The sequence below is a fragment of the Channa argus genome, chromosome 4 (assembly GCF_033026475.1).
Source record: "Channa argus isolate prfri chromosome 4, Channa argus male v1.0, whole genome shotgun sequence".
NCBI lineage: Eukaryota > Metazoa > Chordata > Actinopteri > Anabantiformes > Channidae > Channa > Channa argus.
In genome coordinates, this window is record NC_090200.1 from 789,154 (window position 1) to 817,119 (window position 27,966).

General features: G+C 40.0%; 1 protein-coding gene across 4 annotated transcripts; it reads left to right on the top strand.

The window, feature by feature from the left end:
• The first annotated feature begins 133 nt into the window (after positions 1-133).
• Positions 134-27,704, top strand: LOC137125549 (myelin protein zero-like protein 2). 4 transcript variants are annotated; one of them, XM_067501189.1, is made up of 4 exons: positions 134-311; positions 25,589-25,632; positions 26,756-27,082; positions 27,544-27,704. In XM_067501189.1, exons 1-4 carry the CDS (start codon positions 295-297, stop codon positions 27,678-27,680), a joined length of 525 nt encoding a protein of 174 aa, XP_067357290.1. In that variant the 5' UTR covers positions 134-294; the 3' UTR covers positions 27,681-27,704. The 4 variants fall into 4 exon arrangements, with proteins under 4 accessions (XP_067357290.1, XP_067357291.1, XP_067357288.1 ...); XM_067501190.1 differs by lacking the exons at positions 25,589-25,632; positions 26,756-27,082; positions 27,544-27,704 and adding exons at positions 2,026-2,069; positions 2,725-3,036; positions 4,121-4,527 and having other exon boundaries at positions 153-311; XM_067501187.1 differs by lacking the exon at positions 134-311 and adding an exon at positions 23,017-23,428.
• The last annotated feature ends 262 nt before the right edge of the window (positions 27,705-27,966 follow it).

The window sequence follows — 27,966 nt, forward strand, 5'->3', positions numbered from 1 at the left end:
TGGAAAATATGTTGTTGTTTTTGTTTTGATGAGATAATATTCAAATTCAGAACAAGATGGAGGCCAACATGCAGAAACATATTTCTAGAAATTAAAGGATGTTTTATAAGAAATGTTTAATAAGAAATAAACTTCTGCTTTAATGCGTATGACGTAGATGTGACGTACGGGGAAAAGCAGCCTGCGTACGTTACGTTCTAATGTGTGGACGTTGTAGCTAATGTCAGAAAACTGAAAATAATTGTTAAAAACGAAGTTTTTGACTTTTAACCCTGTGGAGGAAACTGAGTCATCATGAGCAACTTAATGAGGTTTGTTAATGGGAGGAGGGACAATGTCCAGGGTGGGACTCCTGTTGACGGAAAGAGACATTCAGCTAACAGCTAACGGACATTTGTGTAGCTATTGTTGAACTTCCTAAACCTACAGAAAGTCACTTTACTTGGTTTAATTAATGTTAGCTGAGTTTAAGCAGCTGCATCAGACTGGAACTGAGCTCACACCTGATTCTAACACCTGATATACACGGAATGAGCCATTTCACAATAAAATGAAGCACAGTCTGATTCCTGAGGAGGAAGTAACATGTAAACTGAAGCAGTTTGCTTCATTTAGGATTAGAATGATCCAAAGGCCCAAACGTCCTCTGCTGGGATCATTGTAATAATCAAGCTGTTTCCAAAAGGGAAGAATTAGTTAGAAAAGTGTCAAAACTAAAAACTATCAGAGTCTCCACTGACAGCTGATGTGTCCTCAAACCTGGCTGTGGTTTCTGTTTGTCTCCATGTTAGAGACGTCTGTCTAAAACCCAGGACAGTTCAGTTCTGACTCAGCTTCCACTGAGAGAACAGTTGTCGTGACAAGACCTAAACCAGATTCAGGCCTCAGTGGTTCTTAGGAACCACATCTCTATTTTCACTAACATGAAGCCACAGGTTGTACAGGAGGAGCAGGAAGTTAAAAGTTAAAACACAACAAGGAGCAGACAGACTGTTAAAAAACAAAATGTTAATGTTTGATTCTAAAGTTCATGTCAGTAAGTGTGAACAGTATTTAAATTCCTGCCAACAGGCCACATGTGAACTACTGTATGATCATGTTCTGAAGGTCAGTTTGAGGTGGTGTCAAATATTAATGCACACAGCAGCTGAATGTTGACTTTGTTGGCTGCAGAAGCTGAAACAGAAAGGAAATGTTTCATGATCATTGTTCAAGTCTAATGCAAAGGTGACGTGATGAATGAAACGGTTATGTTCTAACTGTGGTTCTCTGAGGGAAGAGTCTTTCTCCAATCGTTCCATATTCCATATGTTCCAATGACGTCCTGAGCTCAGGCAACATCTGGGAAGAATCAACTGTTTCCGTGTCTCTGCAGCAGTTTCCTCACTTGATGTGTTTTGCCAGTTTTGCAATAATGAGACAGGGGGAGGGAAGATGGCTGCTGCAGCTGGATGTTTCTTACTCTTACAGACCAAATAGCGTTTCATCGTGGTGTGTGACTGGCAGCCTGCCAACCAACACACTGCAAAAATGCTTTTCTCTGTTTTCTATTTCATGCTGTGTGATGGTTTTCTGGAAGCAGAGCTTTGATGTGGCCTTCAGCTGGCAGCTGGACATGGATGGAATATGTAACAGTGCAGAGAGTCTTGAGCTGTAGAGAACAAAAGTGAAAGGGAGCAGTAACACATTTTTAAAACACTAATACTGAACAGTTTGACTTTACAAATAGGCAAAGTGCTGTTAGTTCACCTGAACATAAAAACTTCTACTTTTGCAGAAAAGGATGATTCATGTGTGATGAGCTGCAGACAAACATTTTTACAAATCTGCTTTTAGTTTTACGACAACAAACATCTGTAACATCAGCTGCATTTGCAGATCATCTCTGTATAAAGTGATTTAGTGAAGGATTTGTTTAAATCAGAGCATCACAATCATTCAGATCATATCAAGTTCTACTGATTGTTTCTACTGATGTTGATCATGTGTTGAATTATTCACTAACTTGTTTTTTCTCCTCCACAGATTCTCAGTGATCTACTTTTTTGTGAGTTTCTCTTTGACTGCAGGTAAGTTTCTCTGTGTTCTGCAGCTTTAGGTGCTGAGATTCCCACATTTCTTTAAGACACTTGAGTTTTCAGCAGTGGTGGTCTGCACTGCATTAAATAGATGAAATAGATTGACAGAAATGATGATGATGATGATGATGATGATGATGATGATGATGATGATGATGATGATGATGATGATGATGGACAGGAGTTGGATGTGAGGAGAGATAATGACACCTCTAAAACAGACCTCAGTGGCAGTGTTTGGTCAGTTTCCCTCTGGACTGGCAGCAGATCCAGACTTCATCAGCTCATCATGACACAGAAACACAGACTGAAACAGAGGGAGACACAAATGGTTCCCAGCTGAAATGTACTTTTTAGTAACATGTTCATATCTGAGAGACTGAGACAGTTTGTGGGAGTTTTGCTGAAAAACAACTGAAATGTACCATTTACATTTCGTCATTTGGCAGATGCTTTTATTCAGAGTGAGTCACAGGTGAGGGACAAAGCAGCAGAGAATCCAAGTCAGGAAGAAGATGTTAAACACATTAAAACAGTCCTTGTTGTTCTACAGTCAAACCTTTTAGTTCAGTCTGCAGCTAAGCATCAATATCTGTATTTGTCTGATTTATTTCAAGTGGAAGAAAACATTTGTCTTCTCTCTCAGTGAGCTGCCAGGATCAAGTAACGTGCTATATAAGAGAGGACGTCCTGCTGCCCTGCATGTCCACAGGAGCAAATTCTTCTGTCTTCTGGAAGGACAAAAATGACGACAACGTATTGACCATAAAACAAAGTAAACCAGATTATTCATCCCAGCATGAGAAGTTTAAAGGTCGAGTGGAAAGTTTCCCTGATCAGTACAAGAAGGGAAACTTCTCCATCCTCCTGAAGAAGGTCCAGCAGTCAGACAGTGGATCTTATTACTGCTTTGTCCCTAAAGTGAAGTTTGAGCAGCGAGTCCAGGTCACTGTCACAGGTGAGTTGTGTGTAAAGTGAACATAAAGTATCACACCCACATATTCATACTGAGTCCATCATGTTATGAGTATGATAAGTCAGGATACACAAGCTCGTCCTTAACGGAAGCCCACACGTCATTTTATTGGAAACCTTTTGTGGATTGGATGCTGCAGCTGATCAGATCTGACACAACACCAGCACAGTTTATGACACAAGTACGTTAAAAACAGCACTTTGTTACATTCCCAGGCTTTCAACTTGATTTCAGATTCACAGTCACATCTAAAGTCGTGGATCTGTGTTCATCTAGTTGATCTGTCATCTGTTTTCTGTTGTCATGGACACAGTGGGTGTAGTGATTTCAAATACAACAAACCCAAAGTTGCTATGAGGCTGATGATCGGCCGTGTTTGTCCCATGTGCTAGAAAAAAGGAATTTAATCAAAGCTTCAATCAGATTGATAATTAAATAAATGTATCCTAGCAGGTAACCAGGTGTATATGAATCCTACTTGGCCCATTGTTCCTGCTTCCCATGAAACAAAATTCTCCATGTAACAATTGATAACAAAGGATAAATAACAACAAATACATTTCAAATTAATTGTAAATATTGACTCCTACAGTTGCTTCAGCAATAATCACATTTGAACAATAACCAAGATATAATAAAAACACAATAAAAACCCATTTAGATGCATATAATCAGCATTTTAAAATGATATCACTCATTTGCAGCATCTGGTCAGTGAAGAACAGACAAAATACAGAATGAAGACTTTGAAATTTCCACATGTGAAACCGTTTTTTAAACACAGGCAGATATGAAAGAACAAAATCCTGCTCTGTGCTCATTGTAATACAAACTATCCTCTGTTATCAGAAACATGTCACTTTAGATGATGCTTCAGAGGAATTTCCTTGTCAGAGGACATGATTTGAGTGTTTGGGTTGTTTTCAGCTCAGTCTCCAAGTTTTACAGGATGCTGTCAGGAGTTTTCCCACTTTTTGTTTCCCTGGGTTTGTTCAGATACAGTAACTAGAGTCTGAATTGTCCTCAGATGATGTGTTAAAGCTGTTTTCTCTTGTTCATGTTGCAGGTGAACGTGCTGCAACAAGTCCTGCTCCTGGATCATCAGCTCATATCACTGGAGTAACACTGAACTCCCTCCATCTGACTCTGATCTCTGTTATTCTGTTCAACTGCTGTTCAACTTAAAACTGTCTGACAGCTCTGACATTGATCACACATGAACCCTACATTTATCTGTGTCATGATCTGGACTTCAGTTGCACTTCCTGCCCAGGACTTTTATTTTGTAGCCCCGTTTACCTGCTTCCTGCCTCATGTTAATTAATCAGCCTGATTGTTCTCACCTGTTCCCTGGTTTACCTGACGTGTGTATTTGGATTCTTGATTCTTGTTTTTTGAACTCTGTCATGGCAAAAATGAAAATATCTGGTCTTAGACACCTCAAGTGTAATTAATAAAGAAGCTTCAACATCAGGACGTCTTTTAGGGTTTTATTATCTTGCAAGAGAGAAGAACATCGACAGAGCTTCAGTTCTCCATCCTATTCAGTTCTAAGCTTCATACATCACACATAGATTTAGAACCTTCTGTTGCTGGGCAGAACATTCTCAAACACAAGCACAGATTACAAAGTATATAGCATATTTACACATCTGTGTACAGGTCAACATCAGGTTATAAGAGGAACTAAATTCTTTGCAGATGTTATATCACTGAGTCCCATCTGATGAGTCATAGCATAATCAGACCTCTTACTCATGGGATAAGACAACACCTGTAAAATGTAAAACATTGCATGTTCAAGTGTAGAAGTAAGCAAAGACAATATAGCAGGTCCATCCTGTTCTGCCAGCTGCTCCACCAGGTGTTCTACAGCATCAGAGGTGTGATTCATAGAATTCATATGTAATTCATCCAATCAACATTTTAATATCCTGCAGCTATTTGGTTTCTAATTTTACATCAAATTATCTTTTATGGGCACTGCACTTCCTCCCTGGAGAGTGGGGACATGTCATGTTCGATTCCTACCTTCAATTCCAAACATCACCTGTTTACACGTTCTGGGACGGAGTCTGTTGTGGTTTTCCTCTGCAGATTCACCACATGTCTTTCAAAGCATGTGTTTTACTCGACCAGTGTACTGTGGCACAAGGAGTCTCATTCTGTCCTTCATGGTGTTGTTCTCACTGTTGCTTCCTTCTTCGTGGCTTGGAGACTCAGGCACTTGCACTCGTCCTCTTTGCCCACAGGCTTTGTCCCCTTCCTTCAGTGGGTGGTGTGTATCCACCTCTTTTACTGCTGTGTGGTTGTGTGCATCATTTGGAAAGGTCTGTTCCACCTCCTAGAAATCCTTCAGTTCACCTTCAGTAGAAAGAATGTCCTTCACCTGCTAATGTATGTGAAACAAAGAAGAAGACAACGTCTGGCAATTTTGCAACATATCATTTTCTCAAATTTGGAGATTTCCCAAACAATTTTGTTCATTAAAACAACCGAAGAAACTTCAGTCCAAAGAGACTTTCTTCAATTTTGTTTTGAGTACATGTCAGTCATAACAGGAAGTTCAGGAGTGTATACAGAGAAAGAGGTTAGCTAAGAAGAAGTGGGACACTGAGAGGACTGAAGAGAGTAGACAGGAGTACAGGGAGATACAGCGTAAGGTGAAGATAGAGGTGGCAAAGGCCAAACAAAGAGCATATGAGGACTTGTATGCTAGGTTGGACACTAAAGAGGGAGAGGTGGATTTGTACAGGTTGGCCAGACAAAGAGATAGAGATGGAAAGGATGTGCAGCAGGTTAGTGTGATTAAAGATAAGGATGGAAATGTATTGACAGGTGCCAGTAGTGTGATGGGAAGATGGAAGGAGAACTTTGAAGAGTTGATGAACGAGGAAAATGAAAGGGAACGAAGAGTAGAAGAGGTGACTGTTGTGAAGCAGGAAGTAGCAAAGATTAGTAAGAGTGAAGTGAGGAGGACATTGAAGAGGATGAAGAGTGGAAAGGCAGTTGGTCCTGATGACAAACCTGTGGAGGTATGGAAGTGTCTAGGAGAGGTGGCAGTAGAGTTTTTGACTAGTTTGTTTAACAAGATCTTGGAGAGTGAGAGGATGCTGAGGACTTGGGGAGAAGTGTACTGGTACCATTTTTTAAGAACAAGGGAGATGTGCAGAGCTGTGGCAACTACAGAGGAATAAAGCTGATGAGTCACACAATGAAGTTGTGGGAAAGAGTAGTGGAAGCTCGGCTAAGGGCAGAGGTGAACATTTGTGAGCAGCAATATGGTTTCATGCCTAGAAAGAGTACAACAGATGCAGTATTTGCTTTGAGGATGCTGATGGAGAAGTACAGAGAGGGTCATAGGGAGTTGCATTGTGTCTTCGTAGATTTAGAAAAAGCGTATGACAGGGTGCCGAGAGAGGAGCTGTGGTATTGTATGAGGACGTCTGGAGTGGCAGTATGCAAGTGGCAAGTATGTTAGAGTGGTGCAGGACATGTATGAGAGCTGTAAGACAGTGGTGAGGTGCTGTAGGTGTGACAGAGGAGTTCAAGGTGGAGGTGGGTCTGCATCAAGGATCGGCTTTGAGCCCCTTCTTGTTTGCTCTGGTGATGGACAGACTGACAGATGAGGTTAGACAAGAATCTCCCTGGACTATGATGTTTGCAGATGACATTGTTATTTGTAGTGAGAGCAGGGAGCAGGTGGAGGAAAATCTAGAGAGGTGGAGGTCTGCTCTGGAAAACAGAGGAATGAAGCTTAGCCGCAGCAAGACAGAATACATGTGTGTCAATGAGAGGGACCCAGGTGGAATGGTGAGGTTACAGGGAGCAGAGGTGAAGAAGGTGCAGGACTTTAAGTACTTAGGGTCAACGGTTCAGAGCAACGGTGAGTGTGGAAAAGAGGTGAAGAGGCGAGTGCAGGCAGTTTGGAACGGGTGGAGAAAAGTGTCAGGTGTGTTGTGTGATAAAAGAGTATCAGCGAGAATGAAAGGAAAGGTGTTCAAGACGGTGGTGAGACCAGCAATGTTGTTCGGCTTAGAGACAGTGGCACTGAAGAAAAGACAGGAGGCAGAGCTGGAGGTAGCAGAGCTTAAGATGTTGAGGTTCTCTTTGGGACTGACGAGGATGGACAGGATCAGGAATGAGTACATCAGAGGGACAGCTCATGTTAGATGTTTGGAGATAAAGTCAGAGAGGCCAGATTGAGGTGGTTTGGACACGTTCAGAGGAGAAACTGTGAATATATCGGTAGAAGGATGCTGAGGTTGGAGCTGCCAGGCAGGAGGTCTAGAGGAAGACCAAAGAGGAGATTTATGGATGTAGTGAGGGAGGACATGAAGTTAGTTGGTGTGAGTGAAGAGGATGCAGAGGATAGAGTTAGATGGAGGCACATGATTCGCTGTGGCGACTCCTGAAAGGGAGCAGCCGAAAGGAAAAGAAGAAGAAGACATGTCAGTCATAACAACATAATATCTCTTCTCTCAATAGGCCATCAACTCAATGAAATCAAATGGTTGATCAGATGGAAGATGTGCTCTCATTCAGGTAAAAATTTAATTCAGGTAAAAAACAGTCCACATAGTCCGTATACAGAATGAGAAAAATACATCATCCAATTCAGCAACCAAGAAGTTATTTGGTTGTGGATTTAATACTTCCAGAGCTTTTTTTACTGCTCGCAAATCCTGAGCAAATCTCCACTTTCCACTATCAATATCACACATCTTTATCAGTAAATATTCACAAGATACAAATACGGCTGCTTTTCTTTAGCAATTCAAAAACCGATGTAATTCCATCAGTGGCTTTTTGTTTTAGAGCTTAATGTTTTTCATTTACAGGTTATCACAGGTCACATTAAGATCACTGTGATGTCAGGGTGTATTAATATGTGACCTACTCTATAAAAAGGCATCTTCAAGCCCTTTTACTGGGAAATATTCAAATCTGAGTTGATTCACACAGGAAAGAATCACTAGCTCATCTGATCCTAACCCTCTGCTCTCTGCTTGCACCTTTTTCACCTCGTGTTGTTGCCACTATTTCTGATAAGGAAAAAGTGTGTGTGTTTTCTGCTCAGGCACAAACATGAAAACAGAACTAAAATCCTTCCTGTAGGCAGCTACACACTGAACACATCACAGCTGGTTCAACCTCAAGTTGCTACCAACCATGTACAGAAGAACACTTTTGACAAAATAGCCTGAATTTTCCCACCTGTCTTATTCTGATTTAGTCAATGAAAATATGGGGAACAGCATTTGGAAAATTATGGAAACAGTTTTGTTCCTCATTCAGAGAGACAGCACATAAGTGATCAAACCAATTAAACACTTCAGTCAATTTCTCAAACTTCACTGAATTCAGTCTTTGTTCATAAGGAACATCAGGGCCATGAGAAACATGTGCTGTACAATGTAAATCACTTTCTGACATGAACAAGACAGACAGACGGCTGCAGCTTCCATTCATACACATATAATAGAGATCAGGGCTACAATTCATCATGGTGTGTTTTTAAATTTTTGAATTATCGAACATTTGCATTATTTCTGATGTAGACATCAGATAGATCCACAACTTAGCTTTGATCTTAAACACATTGCTCAGTCAAATCCACATTTATTCCAGCATGTTTGAGCTTTATCAAGCAGTTTTCATTGCATTTGTCTGGCAAATTATCAGTGCAGGTCTGAGCAGGGATGTCTTCATTGCAGTTTGCAAATCAGTGTCTGTGTGTGTGTGTGTGTGTGTGTGTGTGTGTGTGTAAGCATGTCTTCATGTGTCAGTGTGCATCACCTCCCTCCTGCTTTTCCTCCTCCCGTCAGTTTGCCACTGGCGATGACTTTGGTGATGAGGACGGAGATGTGGTGGAGTCAGGTGGTGGTTGTTGTTGCACTCGTTGTTCATTGTGTCCTTGCGGTGGTGGTTGTGTCAGCACTGACGGGTAGGAGTCCAAGCCAGCGTCCAGTTTCAGTGCTGTGATCTGTGGACAGAGAGAAGACACACTGGGAGAATATGGTGGTTGTGAGTGTTTTCTACTGAAGCATCATCTGTTCTGTGTGGTGCAGTTGTCATAAGAGTTTTGTTTCCCCTCAGTCGTCTTCTTTCCCTAAACTCTACTTCATTTTTCTTTGTTCACATATTTAACATTATGTAAGTTACACATCTGTTTGTCTTTTTAGTCTTCAGTTTCTTTTCTTGATTTTACTTTTTTTTTCTTCTTCCTCTAATTTTGTTTGCTTATTTTATTAAAGCAACCTTCTCGGGAAAAGCCAAAGTCCTAAATCCATATTTTCAAACATTTAAGACTTTTGTCACCATACTTGGTTTTCATAATCTCAACAATCGGACCCTACGAGGTCCAAGCCCCCGTCCGTGCCCGGCCTTCAACGCAGACGTCTCTATGAGGGTGAGGGTATCTTTTTAAAGCTCCCAATACACCAGCTTTATTTGTTTGGCCCCTTCGTCCAACTTGGCTGTTTCCCTTTATACTCAACTAGCTAGGAGCCATTAGCCCACTCGGGCTATCGATCAATGTCACTTATCCTCCCCAATCGACTAGGAGTCGTCCGATTCTAACAGACTATTCAACCAAGTTTGGCAACTTGAGCTCAACAAAATTAGATTAGAAACTTCTTTAAAACTCACCTGGTATCTATGCTCACCAGTTTTAATTGAATCTGGCGTCAGTCACCATAGGAGCCGCTGTGTTCAGTTCTTCTCTACACTGATTCTTTCAGTGGAGGTTGAGACTGGACTTTGTTTTCTGTTCCAGGGTTCATGCAAACCACTGTTCACTCTGGCTCCTCCGGTGATCAGTCACAGATCCTAGTGTTCATTTGGGTTTAGTAGTTTTTGTTTCTCATTGGTGTCCTGCTGTCAGGACTGATCTTTAGTTGTTGAGTTTTTTTTAAATAAACTTGGTTATCAGTTTACTTCTCTCACTGTTTCTTCACTTGGGTCTGTCCTTATACAAAATTGTGACAATGTGGCCATTAATGTAATGAATGAATGATGAAATATATACATATTAATAAAAGCAGTTGGGATTTTTTTTTTTTTTGGTATTTATGTGTTATTGCTGACCTAACAAATACATAAGAAAACATTTACATTCACAGGGAAGATTCTCTTTTATTCAGCTTTGCTGAGCAGGTGTGGACGAGGATGGAAACAACAAATATTCAGTGACAGTGATAAAATAGATGTTAGAGTCAAATAAAATAAAATGATTTTGGTGCAAACATTTGTATCCATCTTTACAAGTTATGAAATAACTGTAATTCCTGATGAAGGAATATTTGTACCTGACAAATGTGAAATAAATATTATGTTTCATCAACATCTTTTTTTGCCTTTTTTGTAATATCCCATATTTTACATATCGGCTGAGACACCAACGGTTCCACATTTGAGAGAAGAACCTGAGCTTAGTTTATGTTCTGTTTACAGAGTCTATTATCCTACACATACATCTGTACATGAGATTCCACTACACAGCAGGTTGACACACTAACAGAAATGTGACGTGGCTCCTTGAGCAGCAGCCTCATCCCATCGTTAGACGCCACGTTTGTGCACACAGTCAGTCAAAAGCTTTGATAAATCCTCCACAGAAACACTAAAAAGAAGGGGACATAAAATACGTCCTTGTCTAACTGTGTTGCATCCACTGAAGGGAGCAGACACAGAGTTACCTCATCTCACGTCATTGTGAAAATGTGAGATATCTGTGTTTAAAACCAAACTGATGGTCAAAGCTCAGGACAAACTTTTCCATCATGAACTGGACTTCAGTTCTACTTCCTGCCCCAAACTTTTATTTTGTAGTCCCCTTTTTCCTGCTTCCTGTTCCTAGTCCTTTCCTCTAGCTTTACCTTTCGTTATCTCTCTTTATTGTTTGCACCTGTTCCCCTCACTATTTAGGTCCAGCTTTCCCCACAGGTCCCTGTCAGATCCTTCTGTGCTGTATATACTAATACTGTCAATGAGCACAACTCATTTAATATCTCTACGTTTTTATGTTGTGCACCTTGTTACTGAGTTGCTGCACAGCTTCAAGCCAGAGACTCTCATTCTTCTGCATGAGGGGAGTTTTGCAGCTTTATTGTTTGTCTGAACATGTGGAGAGTTGTGTAACTGTGTGTGTTCTCAGTGTCTTTAATCTATGAAGTTACATTTGCTTTGTCAAACCAAAGTAATTGTAGCTGTAAAGAAGTGAGCTGTGTGTTTGTCTGTTGTCACTACAGATTCCTGTAGTGTGTCTCTTCAGTGAGCGTCAGTCTCCTGCTGCTGTGTAATCAGTCATCAGACGCTGTGTCAGGATGATTGTGTGTGGTTTGTTCAGACACTGAAGTGGTGACACGAGTTTCCTCAGACTGATTCTGTTCATGTGAACACTTTTATTTCTCTCATCTTGTGTGACCACACACAGACATGTAACACTGCAGCTTCTCTCCCAGCAGCTCAGTTACCTCGTTAACAAACCACCTGTGGTTAAAGTCACGTTGAACCTAAAAGGCTCCTGCAGCCTGGTGCTTTAAGGTCTTTTTATGCAGAAGGTGCTGTTAGTTTTCAGCAGTAATCTGTCTCCCTCTGTCAGAGTCAAAGAGGCCTGAAAAACAGACATCGATGGGAACCTGAAAAGCCTTTTAGGCCTCACGATACAAGTGTGACTGACAGAAGCTAAGGAACAAGAGTATTAAAACCCTTGTTCTTTGCTCGTCCTTCAACTGCATGGAGACACTGTGTCACTCACTGAGACCAGCAGAAGAAATCCCAGACTCCACCTGACCTGGTGAGACTGTCATGGGCAGTTAGGCCATCAGGCCTGGAGATGAGAGTCCAATACAGAGAAGGGAAGCAGATAATCACATCATGCTTATGCATATTTAAGACACAACAAGAATAGACATTTGTGACTGATTCTTCTAGTGATTTTATCATTTTGAACACTTGTATTGTTTGCTGTTGGCTTTTGCATCTATTAAATAAAGTGCAACGTCTTCCGTTAAAGTAAAAGCTTCCTTGCTTTAAGTTTACTTTGATAAGGTTCCTTCAAAGTGTCTGTAGCTTTCTTACAGCTTAAAAATATTCCAGTTCTAGTTTCAGGTGTATGTAGGTGCTGGTGAAGAGGCAGCAGGGAAACACTGGGATGAAGGTAGTGAACAGCTGGATGAATTCCTTCACAGCCTAAATACAAACCTGTTCTGTTTAACCTCAGGCAGCTGCTATGAGTCAAGGTAACGTGAGGGCTGACCTGGACTCCTGTCCCGGAGAGACAAGCTAACAAACAAGTGAAACGGGAACAAGAGCTGCAACGATTTGTCATGTGATTAACTGTCAGTTTACAACAAAATCCATCTGAATGTACTTCTCATAGAGATGTTAAAACCAAAGGCTGCACTTCCTAATAAAATAGAGAAGAGAAACAAGAAAATAAAAAATAAAAAAACATTTCTTTGTTTTTCCAAACCCATCTGAAACCACCAGATGTGAGTTTAGTCTTTTAAATGAAAGTGACAGATTCATATTTACCTTCTTTAAACTTCTACACAAACTCTCTCACCTCTGCAACCTGCTGATTCCTCTCATGGTTCACTGAGCTCATCCTGCTGCTGGTTTACAGCTGTAATCATACGCGTCACAAAAGAGGATTTAGTTCAGTTAATATAATGAAGTTTACAGTAAAAACACACAGAGGAGAAAACAGTTGAGAACATTTCTACTGAGGTTTGACTGAGCTGCTTGGTTAAAGATTAACATGTGTCTGTGAACTGTGAGCTGCTGCAAGATGCACTGAAAAAAGTGAAACTTGGTTGGTTTGCAGCATCAACCACATGAGCATGAAAACAGCTTATTTCACCTTCAGATGCTCACACATATAAAGACATGTGGGATTCAGGCTCAAGTTCAATGTGAGAAAGTCAACGTCTACTGGACAAACAGTGTCCCAGTGTTTACCAGCCAGGGCCAGAACATTAAAGATGGACTTTTAAACTGGGTTCAATGAATCAGCTCCAGGATCTGGTTCCATCAAACTCACTAACTCTGGGCTTTGATGCTGAGCTGGTGTCTCATCGTGCTCCTCAGGAGGAATCGCTGCTCCTCACAGGAAATGAAAAGCTTGGGGCGACTTCATCAGATCAGCTGTTTGAGAGTTTACACATCTGATCTGAACTAGACTCATTCATTCATATCTCTGTGCTCTTTATTATGTAAAGTGCCTTGAGATGACTTTGCTGTGAATTGGTGCTTTATAAATAAATTGAAATTGAATTGAATTCATATCAACACCACAGTCAGTACTGGTGAAATACATGGTTTTCTTCAGTGCAGTACTACTTGAAGTACAATCTGCAGCCTGTTGAACAACTTTAGTATTTTGGACTTGAACCTGTAATGAGGTACTTTTACTATTTTTAGCTGAGTACTTGTACTTTTACTTAATACTTTGTATTAGTCTGATGTAAATTACCAACATCTGATCATTATGTTTGTAAAAACCATAACTACTAAAAGCTGTGACAGTGTAGTTGTATGGAAACAGGATTTTTTGGAGACAGAGTTGAGTAAACTGTGTTGCTGTAGTTTCCAGATCTGATCTGATCTGGATCTTTTGTCTGTCTGCATGTAGACACATGTTTCATTCCCTCTTCTCTCTGCTGCTGTTGGTTCATGTACAATAACACTGTTGATGGACTGTGATACATAGTTTCATCTGCAGGAATTTTCCTCCGTTGGTCCTGTGGAGACATGTTGTGGTTTTTCCACATACAGTAAATTATTCCCCTGAGATGGTAGTGAAGGATCCTGAGGCCTCAGAGAGATAAAGGACTGGAGTTTAAACTTTACCTTGTTCTCTAGTTTGACTGAGTGAACTCATTTTAATATGAATCAGAATATGAGACGGGACAGGTCCTAAAAAACCATAAATAAACAGCTGTTTGGAAAAATGCATTAGAAAGAGTTAAATCTGTTCTTATTGAATTTCTTTTGGAGGATAAACATGTTTGAATTTGACTTTGTGTTTTGGAAAATGAGGAAAGTGACCTTTTCTGCCACAAATGTAGAATCTGTTGTTGTTTTTGTTTTGTTTTTGTTTTGTTGTTGTTTTGATGAGATAATATTCAAATTCGGAACAAGATGGAGGCCAACATGCAGAAACATATTTCTAGAAATTAAAGGATGTTTTACAGAAGGTGAAGGTGAGAAATAACTGTCCTAAAATTAAAAAGGGAAAATAAAATGGAGGACAGGAAATAAGCTTCTGCTTTAATGCGTATGACGTAGATGTGACGTACGGGGAAAAGCAGCCTGTGTACGTTACGTTCTAACGTGTGGATGTTGTTGCTAATGTCAGAAAACTGAAAATAATTGTTAAAGACGAAGTTTTTGACTTTTAACCCTGTGGAGGAAACAGAGTCATCATGAGCAACTTAATGAGGTTTGTTAACGGGAGGAGGGACAATGTCCAGGGTGGGACTCCTGTTGACGGAAAGAGACATTCAGCTAACGGCTAACGGACATTTGTGTAGCTATTGTTGAACTTCCTCAACCTACAGAAAGTCACTTTACTTGGTTTAATTAATGTTAGCTGAGTTTAAGCAGCTGCATCAGACTGGAACTGAGCTCACACCTGATTCTAACACCTGATATACACGGAATGAGCCATTTCACAATAAAATGAAGCACAGTCTGATTCCTGAGGAGGAAGTAACATGTAAACTGAAGCAGTTTGCTTCATTTAGGATTAGAATGATCCAAAGGCCCAAACGTCCTCTGCTGGGATCATTGAAATAATCAAGCTGTTTCCAAAAGGGAAGAATTAGTTAGAAAAGTGTCAAAACTAAAAACTATCAGAGTCTCCACTGACAGCTGATGTGTCCTCAAACCTGGCTGTGGTTTCTGTTTGTCTCCATGTTAGAGACGTCTGTCTAAAACCCAGGACAGTTCAGTTCTGACTCAGCTTCCACTGAGAGAACAGTTGTCGTGACAAGACCTAAACCACATTCAGGTCTCAGTGGTTCTCAGGAACCACATCTCTATTTTCACTAACATGAAGCCACAGGTTGCACAGAAAGAGAAGCAAGTTAAATGTGAAAACACAACAAGGAGCAGACAAATGTTAATGTTTGATTCTAAAGTTCATGTCAGTAAGTGTGAACAGTATTTAAATTCCTGCCAACAGGCCACATGTGAACTACTGTATGATCATGTTCTGAAGGTCAGTTTGAGGTGGTGTCAAATATTAATGCACACAGCAGCTGAATGTTGACTTTGTTGGCTGCAGAAGCTGAAACAGAAAGGAAATGTTTCATGATCATTGTTCAAGTCTAATGCAAAGGTGACGTGATGAATGAAACGGTTATGTTCTAACTGTGGTTCTCTGAGGGAAGAGTCTTTCTCCAATCGTTCCATATTCCATATGTTCCAATGACGTCCTGAGCTCAGGCAACAACTGTTTCCGTGTCTCTGCAGCAGTTTCCTCACTTGATGTGTTTTGCCAGTTTTTGTTTCCCTGGGTTTGTTCAGATACAGTAACTAGAGTCTGAATTGTCCTCAGATGACGTGTTAAAGCTGTTTTCTCTTGTTCATGTTGCAGGTGAACGTGCTGCAACAAGTCCTGCTCCTGGATCATCAGCTCATATCACTGGAGTAACACTGAACTCCCTCCATCTGACTCTGATCTCTGTTATTCTGTTCAACTGCTGTTCAACTTAAAACTGTCTGACAGCTCTGACATTGATCACACATGAACCCTACATTTATCTGTGTCATGATCTGGACTTCAGTTGCACTTCCTGCCCAGGACTTTTATTTTGTAGCCCCGTTTACCTGCTTCCTGCCTCATGTTAATTAATCAGCTTGATTGTTCTCACCTGTTCCCTGGTTTACCTGACGTGTGTATTTGGATTCCTGATTCTTGTTTTTTGAACTCTGTCATGGCAAAAATGAAAATATCTGGTCTTAGACACCTCAAGTGTAATTAATAAAGAAGCTTCAACATCAGGACGTCTTTTAGGGTTTTATTATCTTGCAAGAGAGAAGAACATCGACAGAGCTTCAGTTCTCCATCCTATTCAGTTCAAGCTTCATACATCACACATAGATTTAGAACCTTCTGTTGCTGGGCAGAACATTCTCAAACACTTCAAGACAAAACACTTATATATGAGACAAAGTTTGAACAACATACAATCTTTTAAACATTCTTCAAAAGTACACTGAGTACAAGTTGCTATTAGCAGCTAGGTAAAACTAGGTAAAATGCTAAGAATTAAATGTAATCATCATTTAATTAGACTTGATTTTCCATCACAATTCCCTCTTTTTGATGACATTTTAATCACAAGACAAACAACAGAAGTCATCAGATGCACAAATTCATAAAGATTCAATATACAGGTACTGTTTTTGTGTGACAGACATCACTGGGGTACAGAGCTAAGCACAGATTACAAAGTATAGAGCATATTTACACATCTGTGTACAGGTCAACATCAGGTTATAAGAGGAACTAAATTCTTTGCAGATGTTATATCACTGAGTCCCATCTGATGAGTCATAGCATAATCAGACCTCTTACTCATGGGATAAGACAACACCTGTAAAATGTAAAACATTGCATGTTCAAGTGTAGAAGTAAGCAAAGACAATATAGCAGGTCCATCCTGTTCTGCCAGCTGCTCCACCAGGTGTTCTACAGCATCAGAGGTGTGATTCATAGAATTCATATGTAATTCATCCAATCAACATTTTAATATCCTGCAGCTATTTGGTTTCTAATTTTCCATCAAATTATCTTTTATGGGCACTGCACTTCCTCCCTGGAGAGTGGGGACATGTCATGTTCGATTCCTACCTTCAATTCCAAACATCACCTGTTTACACGTTCTGGGACGGAGTCTGTTGTGGTTTTCCTCTGCAGATTCACCACATGTCTTTCAAAGCATGTGTTTTACTCGACCAGTGTACTGTGGCACAAGGAGTCTCATTCTGTCCTTCATGGTGTTGTTCTCACTGTTGCTTCCTTCTTCGTGGCTTGGAGACTCAGAGTGCAGGCACTTGCACTCGTCCTCTTTGTCCCCTTCCTTCAGTGGGTGGTGTACATCCACCTCTTTTACTGCTGTGTGGTTGTGTGCATCATTTGGAAAGGTCTGTTCCACCTCCTAGAAATCCTTGAGTTGGAATAGAAAGAATGTCCTTCACCTGCTAATGTATTTGAAACAAAGCAGAAGACAACGTCTGGCATTTTTGCAACATATCATTTTCTCAAATTTGGAGATTTCCCAAACTATTTTGTTCATTAAAACAACCGGAGAAACTTCAGTCCAAGGAGACTTTCTTCAAATTTGTTTTGAGTACATGTCAGTCATAACAACATAATATCTCTTCTCTCAATAGGCCATCAACTCAATGAAATCAAATGGTTGATCAGATGGAAGATGTGCTCTCATTCAGGTAAAAATTTAATTCAGGTAAAAAACAGTCCACATAGTCCGTATACAGAATGAGAAAAATACATCATCCAATTCAGCAACCAAGAAGTTATTTGGTTGTGGATTTAATACTTCCAGAGCTTTTTTTACTGCTCGCAAATCCTGAGCAAATCTCCACTTTCCACTATCAATATCACACATCTTTATCAGTAAATATTCACAAGATACAAATACGGCTGCTTTTCTTTAGCAATTCAAAAACCGATGTAATTCCATCAGTGGCTTTTTGTTTTAGAGCTTAATGTTTTTCATTTACAGGTTATCACAGGTCACATTAAGATCACTGTGATGTCAGGGTGTATTAATATGTGACCTACTCTATAAAAAGGCATCTTCAAGCCCTTTTACTGGGAAATATTCAAATCTGAGTTGATTCACACAGGAAAGAATCACTAGCTCATCTGATCCTAACCCTCTGCTCTCTGCTTGCACCTTTTTCACCTCGTGTTGTTGCCACTATTTCTGATAAGGAAAAAGTGTGTGTGTTTTACTGCTCAGGCACAAACATGAAAACAGAACTAAAATCCTTCCTGTAGGCAGCTACACACTGAACACATCACAGCTGGTTCAACCTCAAGTTGCTACCAACCATGTACAGAAGAACACTTTTGACAAAATAGCCTGAATTTTCCACCTGTCTTATTCTGAGCTAATGAAAATATGGGGAACAGCATTTGGAAAATCATAGAAACAGTTTTGTTCCTCATTCAGAGAGACAGCACATAAGTGATCAGACCAATTAAACACTTCACTGAATTCAGTCTTTGTTCATAAGGAACATCAGGGCCATGTGAAACATGTGCTTACAATGTAAATCACTTTCTGACATGAACAAGACAGACAGACGGCTGCAGCTTCCATTCATACACATATAACAGAGAATCAGGGCCATAATTCATCATGGTGTGTTTTTAAATTTTTGAATTATCGAACATTTGCATTACTTCTGATGTAGACATCAGATAGATCCACAACTTAATCATTAGATATGTCAAATTTATGGGGCATAATTCTGACAACATGAATGCATGTTTAAAAAGATCGATCATGAGAATTAGCACAAGACAATGACTGAGCCAAATACTCTTTTTGTGGTTTTCCAGAAACACCAACATGTACACTGCTCATTTTGCAACGTTTAATACTGAACTAATTGTTCCACTGCCTACCAAAAAAAAAAATCACCTCTTTATCTTCCACTTTCTGAGTGTGTTCAGGACATTGACTCTCTCCCTCAGCATTTAAACTCTGATTTAAATTTAGCTCTGATCTTAAACACATTGCTCAGTCAAATCCACATTTATTCCAGCATGTTCGAGCTTTATCAAGCAGTTTTCATTGCATTTGTCTGGCAAATTATCAGTGCAGGTCTGAGCAAGAATGTCTTCATTGCAGTTTGCAAATCAGTGTGTGTGTGTGTGTGTGTGTGTGTGTGTGTGTGTGTAAGCATGTTTTCATGTGTCAGTGTGCATCACCTCCCTCCTTTAGGTCAGTCATCAGCAACTGTCCCCGGGACACCTGCTTTTCCTCCTCCCGTCAGTTTGCCACTGGCGATGACTTTGGTGATGAGGACGGAGGATGAGGACGGAGATGTGGTGGAGTCAGGTGGTGGTTGTTGTTGCACTCGTTGTTCATTGTGTCCTTGCGGTGGTGGTTGTGTCAGCACTGACGGGTAGGAGTCCAAGCCAGCGTCCAGTTTCAGTGCTGTGATCTGTGGACAGAGAGAAGACACACTGGGAGAATATGGTGGTTGTGAGTGTTTTCTACTGAAGCATCATCTGTTCTGTGTGGTGCAGTTGTCATAAGAGTTTTGTTTCCCCTCCGTCGTCTTCTTTCCCTAAACTCTACTTCATTTTTCTTTGTTTACATATTTAACATTATGTAAGTTACACATCTGTTTGTCTTTTTAGTCTTCAGTTTCTTTTCTTGATTTAACTTTTTTTTTCTTCTTCCTCTAATTTTGTTTGCTTATTTTATTAAAGCAACCTCCTTGAGAAAAGCCAAAGTCCTAAATCCATATTTTCAAACATTTAAGACTTTTGTCACCATACTTGGTTTTCATAATCTCAACAATCGGACCCTACGAGGTCCAAGCCCCCGTCCGTGCCCGGCCTTCAACGCAGACGTCTCTATGAGGGTGAGGGTATCTTTTTAAAGCTCCCAATACACCAGCTTTATTTGTTTGGCCCCTTCGTCCAACTTGGCTGTTTCCCTTTATACTCAACTAGCTAGGAGCCATTAGCCCACTCGGGCTATCGATCAATGTCACTTATCCTCCCCAATCGACTAGGAGTCGTCCGATTCTAACAGACTATTCAACCAAGTTTGGCAACTTGAGCTCAACAAAATTAGATTAGAAACTTCTTTAAAACTCACCTGGTATCTATGCTGACCAGTTTTAATTGAATCTGGCGTCAGTCACCATAGGAGCCGCTGTGTTCAGTTCTTCTCTACACTGATTCTTTCAGTGGAGGTTGAGACTGGACTTTGTTTTCTGTTCCAGGGTTCATGCAAAGCACTGTTCACTCTGGCTCCTCCGGTGATCAGTCACAGATCCTAGTGTTCATTTGGGTTTAGTAGTTTTTGTTTCTCATTGGTGTCCTGCTGTAAGGACATATATATATATATATATATATATATATATATATATATATATATATATATATATATATATATATATATATATATATATATATATATATATATATATATATATATATATATATATATATATATATATATATATATATATATATATATATATATATATATATATATATATATATATATATATTAATAAAGCAGTTGGGATTTTTTTTTGTATTTTTTGCTATTTATGTTATTGCTGACCTAACAAATACATAAGAAAACATTTACATTCACAGGGAAGATTCTCTTTTATTCAGCTTTGCTTAGCAGGTGTGGACGAGGATGGGAACAACAAATATTCAGTGACAGTGATAAAATAGATGTTAGAGTCAAATAAAATAAAATGATTTTGGTGCAAACATTTGTATCCATCTTTACAAGTTATGAAATAACTGTAATTCCTGATGAAGGAATATTTGTACCTGACAAATGTGAAATAAATATTATGTTTCATCAACATCTTTTTTTGCCTTTTTTGTAATATCCCATATTTTACGTATCGACTGAGACACCAACGGTTCCACATTTGAGAGAAGAACCTGAGCTTAGTTTATGTTCTGTTTACAGAGTCTATTATCCTACACATACATCTGTACATGAGATTCCACTACACAGCAGGTTGACACACTAACAGAAATGTGACGTGGCTCCTTGAGCAGCAGCCTCATCCCATCGTTAGACGCCACGTTTGTGCACACAGTCAGTCAAAAGCTTTGATAAATCCTCCACAGAAACACTAAAAAGAAGGGGACATAAAATACGTCCTTGTCTAACTGTGTTGCATCCACTGAAGGGAGCAGACACAGAGTTACCTCATCTCACGTCATTGTGAAAATGTGAGATAAAACCAAACCAAACGGGCTCCGTGGGTCTGTGTGGTGTCAACGTTCCTGCGAAGTTACAAATCTCTGCAACATGTTTGTGACACGAGATTCTACCGTTGATACTTTTTACTCCTGCTCTTACTAGTACTACTACTTCTACCCCACTGAATACTGCTATTTCTCAGCTGCCTTTATTTTCACAGTTAGTAAAACAAATACTGCTTCTTGTATCAGTACTGCTGTTACTACCACCACTGAAACTCACTGTGTTTACTACCGTTGTAATACTGGTGTTGCTGGAATGGTTTGTATAAAAAGACATGCAGCTACAGGAAATGTCTTTGCTTTGAGCTCTGTTTTTGTTACTGGTGTCATAATATCTCTCCTCTAAAATGTTAATCTTTCATCCAGTTTTCTCACATCATTGTGCAGAAGAATCACACATATTAAAAAGCACAGTTACTTTACTAGTGTCAACAAGAGAAGACAAAATGATATCAGTGACCCAAAAACATCAAATAACATGAAATATATGTTCTATTCACACAAACACTCCCAGTGCTTCTGTTTGATCACTTTGTGCTGATCCTGACTTTGTGTCTGTGATAGATTTAGTCAGACTTTACATACAACAATCAAGGTGTGAAGTAGGAAGTGAAGAACTTGTCTCAGTGTGAAGGACTGAGCAGCATCAGGTCAGAGCTGTGCTGGTTTAGAGTCTCTCTAGTTTCTGATACTGAACCTGATCATGGATCTGCTTTGGATGATCCTGCTGGTGATTGTGAGACTTTGGGAAACAGCTTCACAATCACCAACATCAGAGAACTGCAGACTGTACTTCATCAGAAAACTCAGCTCCCATGAAGTAAAAGTACAAAAGCAGCAGAGCAGGTACTTATGTAATGATACCACAGTTTGTCCCACATCACAGAATTCCCATCGTGTTTCAGTGTTCTGCCTGTAAACTCTTCCAACTTGTGCAGCATTCTGTCCTCTGTCCTGCAGTTATGGGACATGTGTCTGAACTTAGTGTGGCCACATTCTTTGGCCTGCAAACACCTATCCAGCCTTTTTACTACTACTACTACTGCTGCTACTACTGCTACTACTACTGCTACTACTACTCCAGCAAACAGTGGTCAGGGAGAAGTGGACAGCTGGGGACAGAGTCAGGTGATCAGGTCTGGGGACGGGACAAAGAAGTGTCAGGAAGCAAGAACAAACTGCACAAAAGTATACAGACACCGGAAATACTTACTGATGTTACTCACTGTACTACTACAATCCTATTAGTACTATTACTATTACTACAGTAACTGTTACTCCTGTGTGTTTCAGTGCACAGACATCCATTTCTTCACCGGCTGCTCCACCTCCTGAGCTCAGATTGACCCCAGTTTCATCACTTGTCCCTGGTGTTTGGATTAGTTTTGGTCCTATGAGGCTTCTCTAGCTTGTTAAGTTTTCTTATTATCTTCTGGAGTGAGGCTGTAAGTGTACTTCAAGTACTGACCGATGTTGGACTGTAGAAATAAAAGTGTCCTATCGTCTCTCTGTCCTCTCTGACTGTGAGACTCCCAGCCAACCTTTGTCTCTTCTATACCCTGAGCCTCAGTGAAACCACTCCCCTCAGTCACGTCAACATCCTGCCTCCGCTCACCTGGTCATTCACCTACTTGTCTCCTGGTCCTGGTCCGTCTATTTTTCATCCAGTTATTCAAACTCTCAGTTTATTTGGATTCATCTCTCCTGTAAGTTAAGATCAAACTTACATGTGTGTCTCTGTCCTCAGTGCACAGTGTCCCCTCTGGACAGGTGATCCTGCAGAGACGTTGCCTCAGCCTTACTGAAAGTCTGGTGTGGTGGAGGCCTCGTCATAGTCTGGGGAAGTTAGCAGGCTGGCAGCTGTGGTTTGTGCACAGTGTGTGTGAGAAATTAAAGTTCCCTCATCATGTTACCACCAGCTAACCACAGTTTGTTCCATGTGCTTGTGCTGTCACGAACCTCTGATCACTGTCTTCAGCACAAACGTTTCAATACTTGTTACTACTTATAGGACTAAGCAGTCACTCAGCAGAGCAGCAGTAACGTGGTCTTGACTCGTTCAAGTTATTTTTACCTAGAATCTTTACTTAGTTTTAGCAGGTACCGGTGACTTTCTGAAGGTGAAGGTTTAGAAATAGAATTAAACATTAATGTTGTTGTAGTGGTTTTTCACAGACAGGAGAGAAAGAGTCAAACTCGTCACCATCAGTGGTGGTAATTACACATTCATTTAGTTATGATGGAAGATCAACGTCTTTGGGGGATTAAAGGAGTAAAAGACAGGAATCTTCATCCTCCATCATTATCCAGAAGAAGATCCAACAGTCAGACAGGAACAAACATCTGTCTCAGGTTTGTAGCTCTGGATGGTTCTGAGCCTGCTCAACTTCTGCTCTCTTAAAAAATGTGTTTTCTTTTTTTACACATTATTTCCACATGATAATTTTAAGTGTGTGTGTGTGTGTGTGTGTGTGTGTGTCTGTCTGTCAGTCTGTCTGTGCTGTTTGAGAGTTTACACATCTGATCTCAACTAGACTCATTCATTCATATCAACACCACAGTCAGTACTGGTAAACATGGTTTTCTTTAGTGCAGTACTACTTGAAGTACAATCTGCAGCCTGTTGAAGAAGTTTGGTATTTAGTGTCATGGAAACAACCGAATTTCAGTCAAGATAGTTTTTTGAGTGGTTTTATTATGAGAGCATAAAGTATAAAAAGCACATAAATAAACAGCTGTTTGGAAAAATGTTAAATCTGTTTTTATTGAATTTAATTTGTGGGAAAGAATTGTTTGAATTTGACTTTTTGGTTTGGAAAACTGGGACTTTTTCTGCTACAAATGGAGAATCTGTTCTGTTCTGCTCAACAGAACTATGGGTCTTAGTCAGTCTGACTACAGTGCTGAAAAGTGAATGTATTTCTAGAATTTAAAGGATGTTTTACAGAAGGTGAAGGTGAGAAATGACTGATTGTCCTAAAATTAAAAAGGAAAAATAAAATGGAGGACAGGAAATAAGCTTCTGCTTTAATTTGTATGACGTATATGTGACGTACGGGGAAAAGCAGCCTGCGTACGTTACGTTCTAATGTGTGGATGTTGTAGCTAATGTCAGAAAACTGAAAATAATTGTTAAAGACGAAGTTTTTGACTTTTAACCCTGTGGAGGAAACGGAGTCATCATGAGCAACTTAATGAGGTTTGTTAACGGGAGGAGGGACAATGTCCAGGGTGGGACTCCTGTTGACGGAAAGAGACATTCAGCTAACGGCTAACGGACATTTGTGTAGCTATTGTTGAACTTCCTCAACCTACAGAAAGTCACTTTACTTGGTTTAATTAATGTTAGCTGAGTTTAAGCAGCTGCATCAGACTGGAACTGAGCTCACACCTGATTCTAACACCTGATATACACGGAATGAGCCATTTCACAATAAAATGAAGCACAGTCTGATTCCTGAGGAGGAAGTAACATGTAAACTGAAGCAGTTTGCTTCATTTAGGATTAGAATGATCCAAAGGCCCAAACGTCCTCTGCTGGGATCATTGAAATAATCAAGCTGTTTCCAAAAGGGAAGAATTAGTTAGAAAAGTGTCAAAACTAAAAACTATCAGAGTCTCCACTGACAGCTGATGTGTCCTCAAACCTGGGTGTGGTTTCTGTTTGTCTCCATGTTAGAGACGTCTGTCTAAAACCCAGGACAGTTAAGTTCTGACTCAGCTTCCACTGAGAGAACATTCAGGTGAAGTGATGAACAAATTGGTTATGTTACAACTGTGGTTCACTGAGGAAGGTGTCTTTGTTAATCGTAAGAATGACCTCCAACTGTTTCTGTATCTCTGCAGCAGTTTCCTCACTTGATGTGTTTTGCCAGTTTTGCAATAATGAGACAGGGGGAGGGAAGATGGCTGCTGCAGCTGGATGTTTCTTACTCTTACAGACCAAATAGCGTTTCATCGTGGTGTGTGACTGGCAGCCTGCCAACCAACACACTGCAAAAATGCTTTTCTCTGTTTTCTATTTCATGCTGTGTGATGGTTTTCTGGAAGCAGAGCTTTGATGTGGCCTTCAGCTGGCAGCTGGACATGGATGGAATATGTAACAGTGCAGAGGGTCTTGAGCTGTAGAGAACAAAAGTGAAAGGGAGCAGTAACACATTTTTAAAACACTAATACTGAACAGTTTGACTTTACAAATAGGCAAAGTGCAGTTAGTTCACCTGAACATAAAAACTTCTACTTCTGCAGAAAAGGATGATTCCTGTGTGATGAGCTGCAGACAAACATTTTTACAAATCTGCTTTTAGTTTTACGACAACAAACATCTGTAACATCAGCTGCATTTGACCAATCATCTCTGTATAAAGTGATTTAGTGAAGGATTTGTTTAAATCAGAGCATCACAATCATTCAGATCATATCAAGTTCTACTGATTGTTTTTTACCTGAGTATAGTTTCATGACGTTGATCATGTGTTGAATTATTCACTAACTTGTTTTTCTCCTCCACAGATTCTCAGTGATCTACATTTTTGTGAGTTTCTCTTTGACTGCAGGTAAGTTTCTCTGTGTTCTGCAGCTTTAGGTGCTGAGATTCCCACATTTCTTACAACAATTTCTTACAACAATTTCTTACAACATTACAACATTAAACTTCTGAGACAAGAGGAAATGTGAACATCTACAGCTGCTGAGCTGTTTCTGTTTGGATTTCTTGGCCACAGCTGTTTCAGGCACAGGTCCATTCGCATAGACCTGTATAAAAACAATAGGGAAGTGCTAATTCTAGTTTCTTATTGAGGCTCATTTAAGATGTGTACATTTTAGGTACAGTAGGTGAACTCAGGTGTACTGAGAAGTTTCAGTTAGCATTAATAATCATTTTACCTCCATGAATGCTCCTATAACTCATAGCAGAACAAGATACATCACCTTATGTGCAGTAAAGTAAATGAGAGACCACAGTTGACCCATATTGGCTCTGGAAGGGTTTTTCCCTATGACAGAGCTGGAACTCCACTAACACACACACTCTAACATACTCAGCAAGAATTGGCTTTAACTTACTCAGAATACTTCAGAAATGTTCTCTTGAAACTCGGAACATGTTAGAAAATCACTACAATCCCTTTCATAGTGTCAAACACGGTAAACATAACTAGAAATGAAAGAAATAATCACGAGAGTGATGTCAGATGTTTCCTCAACGAGAGACAGGAGCTGTGCATCTCAGACTAGCAGATAAAACAACTTTCCAGATCACTGAAAACACTTATCACAACTTCAGCAACAAAGTATGAAAGGAATCATGTGAACATGAAGCACTTTAGCACTTTACTCACATTTCATATATGGATCCAGATCTCATCAGAAAACCAGGCTGAGCTTCAGCAGGTCAACGTCCTGATCCCAGATCCCAAAGAGATTCACTGTATTGTAACAGGAAATACAGAAGAACAAAATATGTTTGTTCTTAAAAATGGTTTGTATTCAATTGTGGCAGAGATATGAATTTCATATAATTATAGATGTGACTGAAGTTTACCGTGTTTTAAGTCAGTGAACATTTGTGTCAGTTGCTGTGTGGACAAACTGTCCTGTTGTTCAGCAGACATCTGTCTCTGTACTGCTGTGATTTCTATCTGACTGTTTCAAGGAAACATTGGTGTTTTCTTACAGTGAGCTGCCTGAAAGTCATCGAGCGTTTTACAGGAGAAGACGCCCTGCTGCCCTGTGTCTACAAAGGACATAATCCTCCACCTGAGACACTCTCCATCTTCTGGAGGGACAAAGACAACAGCCCTGTGTTGATCATAAAGAAGAGTAAAGCAGATAATTCATTCCAGCACCAGAAGTTCAGAGGTCGAGTGGAAAGTTTTCCTGACCTGTACAAAGACGGAAACTTCTCCATCATCCTGAAGAAAGTGCAGCAGCTGGACAATGGCGTCTACGAGTGTCACGTCCCAGTGGTGGACGTGGAGCAGAGAGTTCAGCTGAGTGTCTTAGGTTAGTTTAAAGAGAACTTTAGGAAGGATCACAGTGTTTATACTGAGCCCATCAGCTTCTGAATTGACTTTTCATTTTTGTTTTGGATGAATTGACTTTTATTTAAACGCTGACACCTGCTGCACTCGATTGGTTTCACTCACTTCAACATCAACTACATCACATGGTCATCATGAATGTCAGTGTACACTGACCATCCACAACATTAAAAGCATACTGTTAGCAATGATGATCATTTAATGTGACAAAGCATCTGACATGTAACATTTGGAGGGTTTAAGACCACAGTGTTTTCAAATCTGCTCTGACTTTGGTACATTTGTAATAATAATGTTCTTACTAAATGAATTACTCAGGTTTAACAGGCCTAAAATGTCCCTGTGTTTGTTCAGATGCACCAATTAAAGAGTCGGAATTGTCCTCAGATGATGAGCTGAACCTCTTTTCTGTTCATGTTGCAGGTGAACGTGCTGCAGCAGCAACAAGTCCTGCTCCTGGATCATCAGCTCATATCACTGCAGTAACACTGAACTGGCTGCATCTGCTCCTTCTGTCTGTGTTACTTTGTTCTGTAATTCAGACACAAGTTACTCTTTAAATAAAAAGTTCTATTCTAAGACTTCATGAGAGTAAAACCATAACATTTTACACTGATCATACACAACATTATAACCATTTATCTAATCAACCTAATACAATCCAATACAGCAGCTCGGCCAATTCTACTTGTACTTTTTTACTTGAACCTGTCAGAAAGGTGATAATTCTGTGTTTATTATTAGGGTCATAATGGGTTGTGGAGTTATAGAAGAGCTGCTTCTAATGATTGTGCCACCTGTTAAAATGTTCTTTAGTACAATCAAAACTAGTGATGACGAATGAAG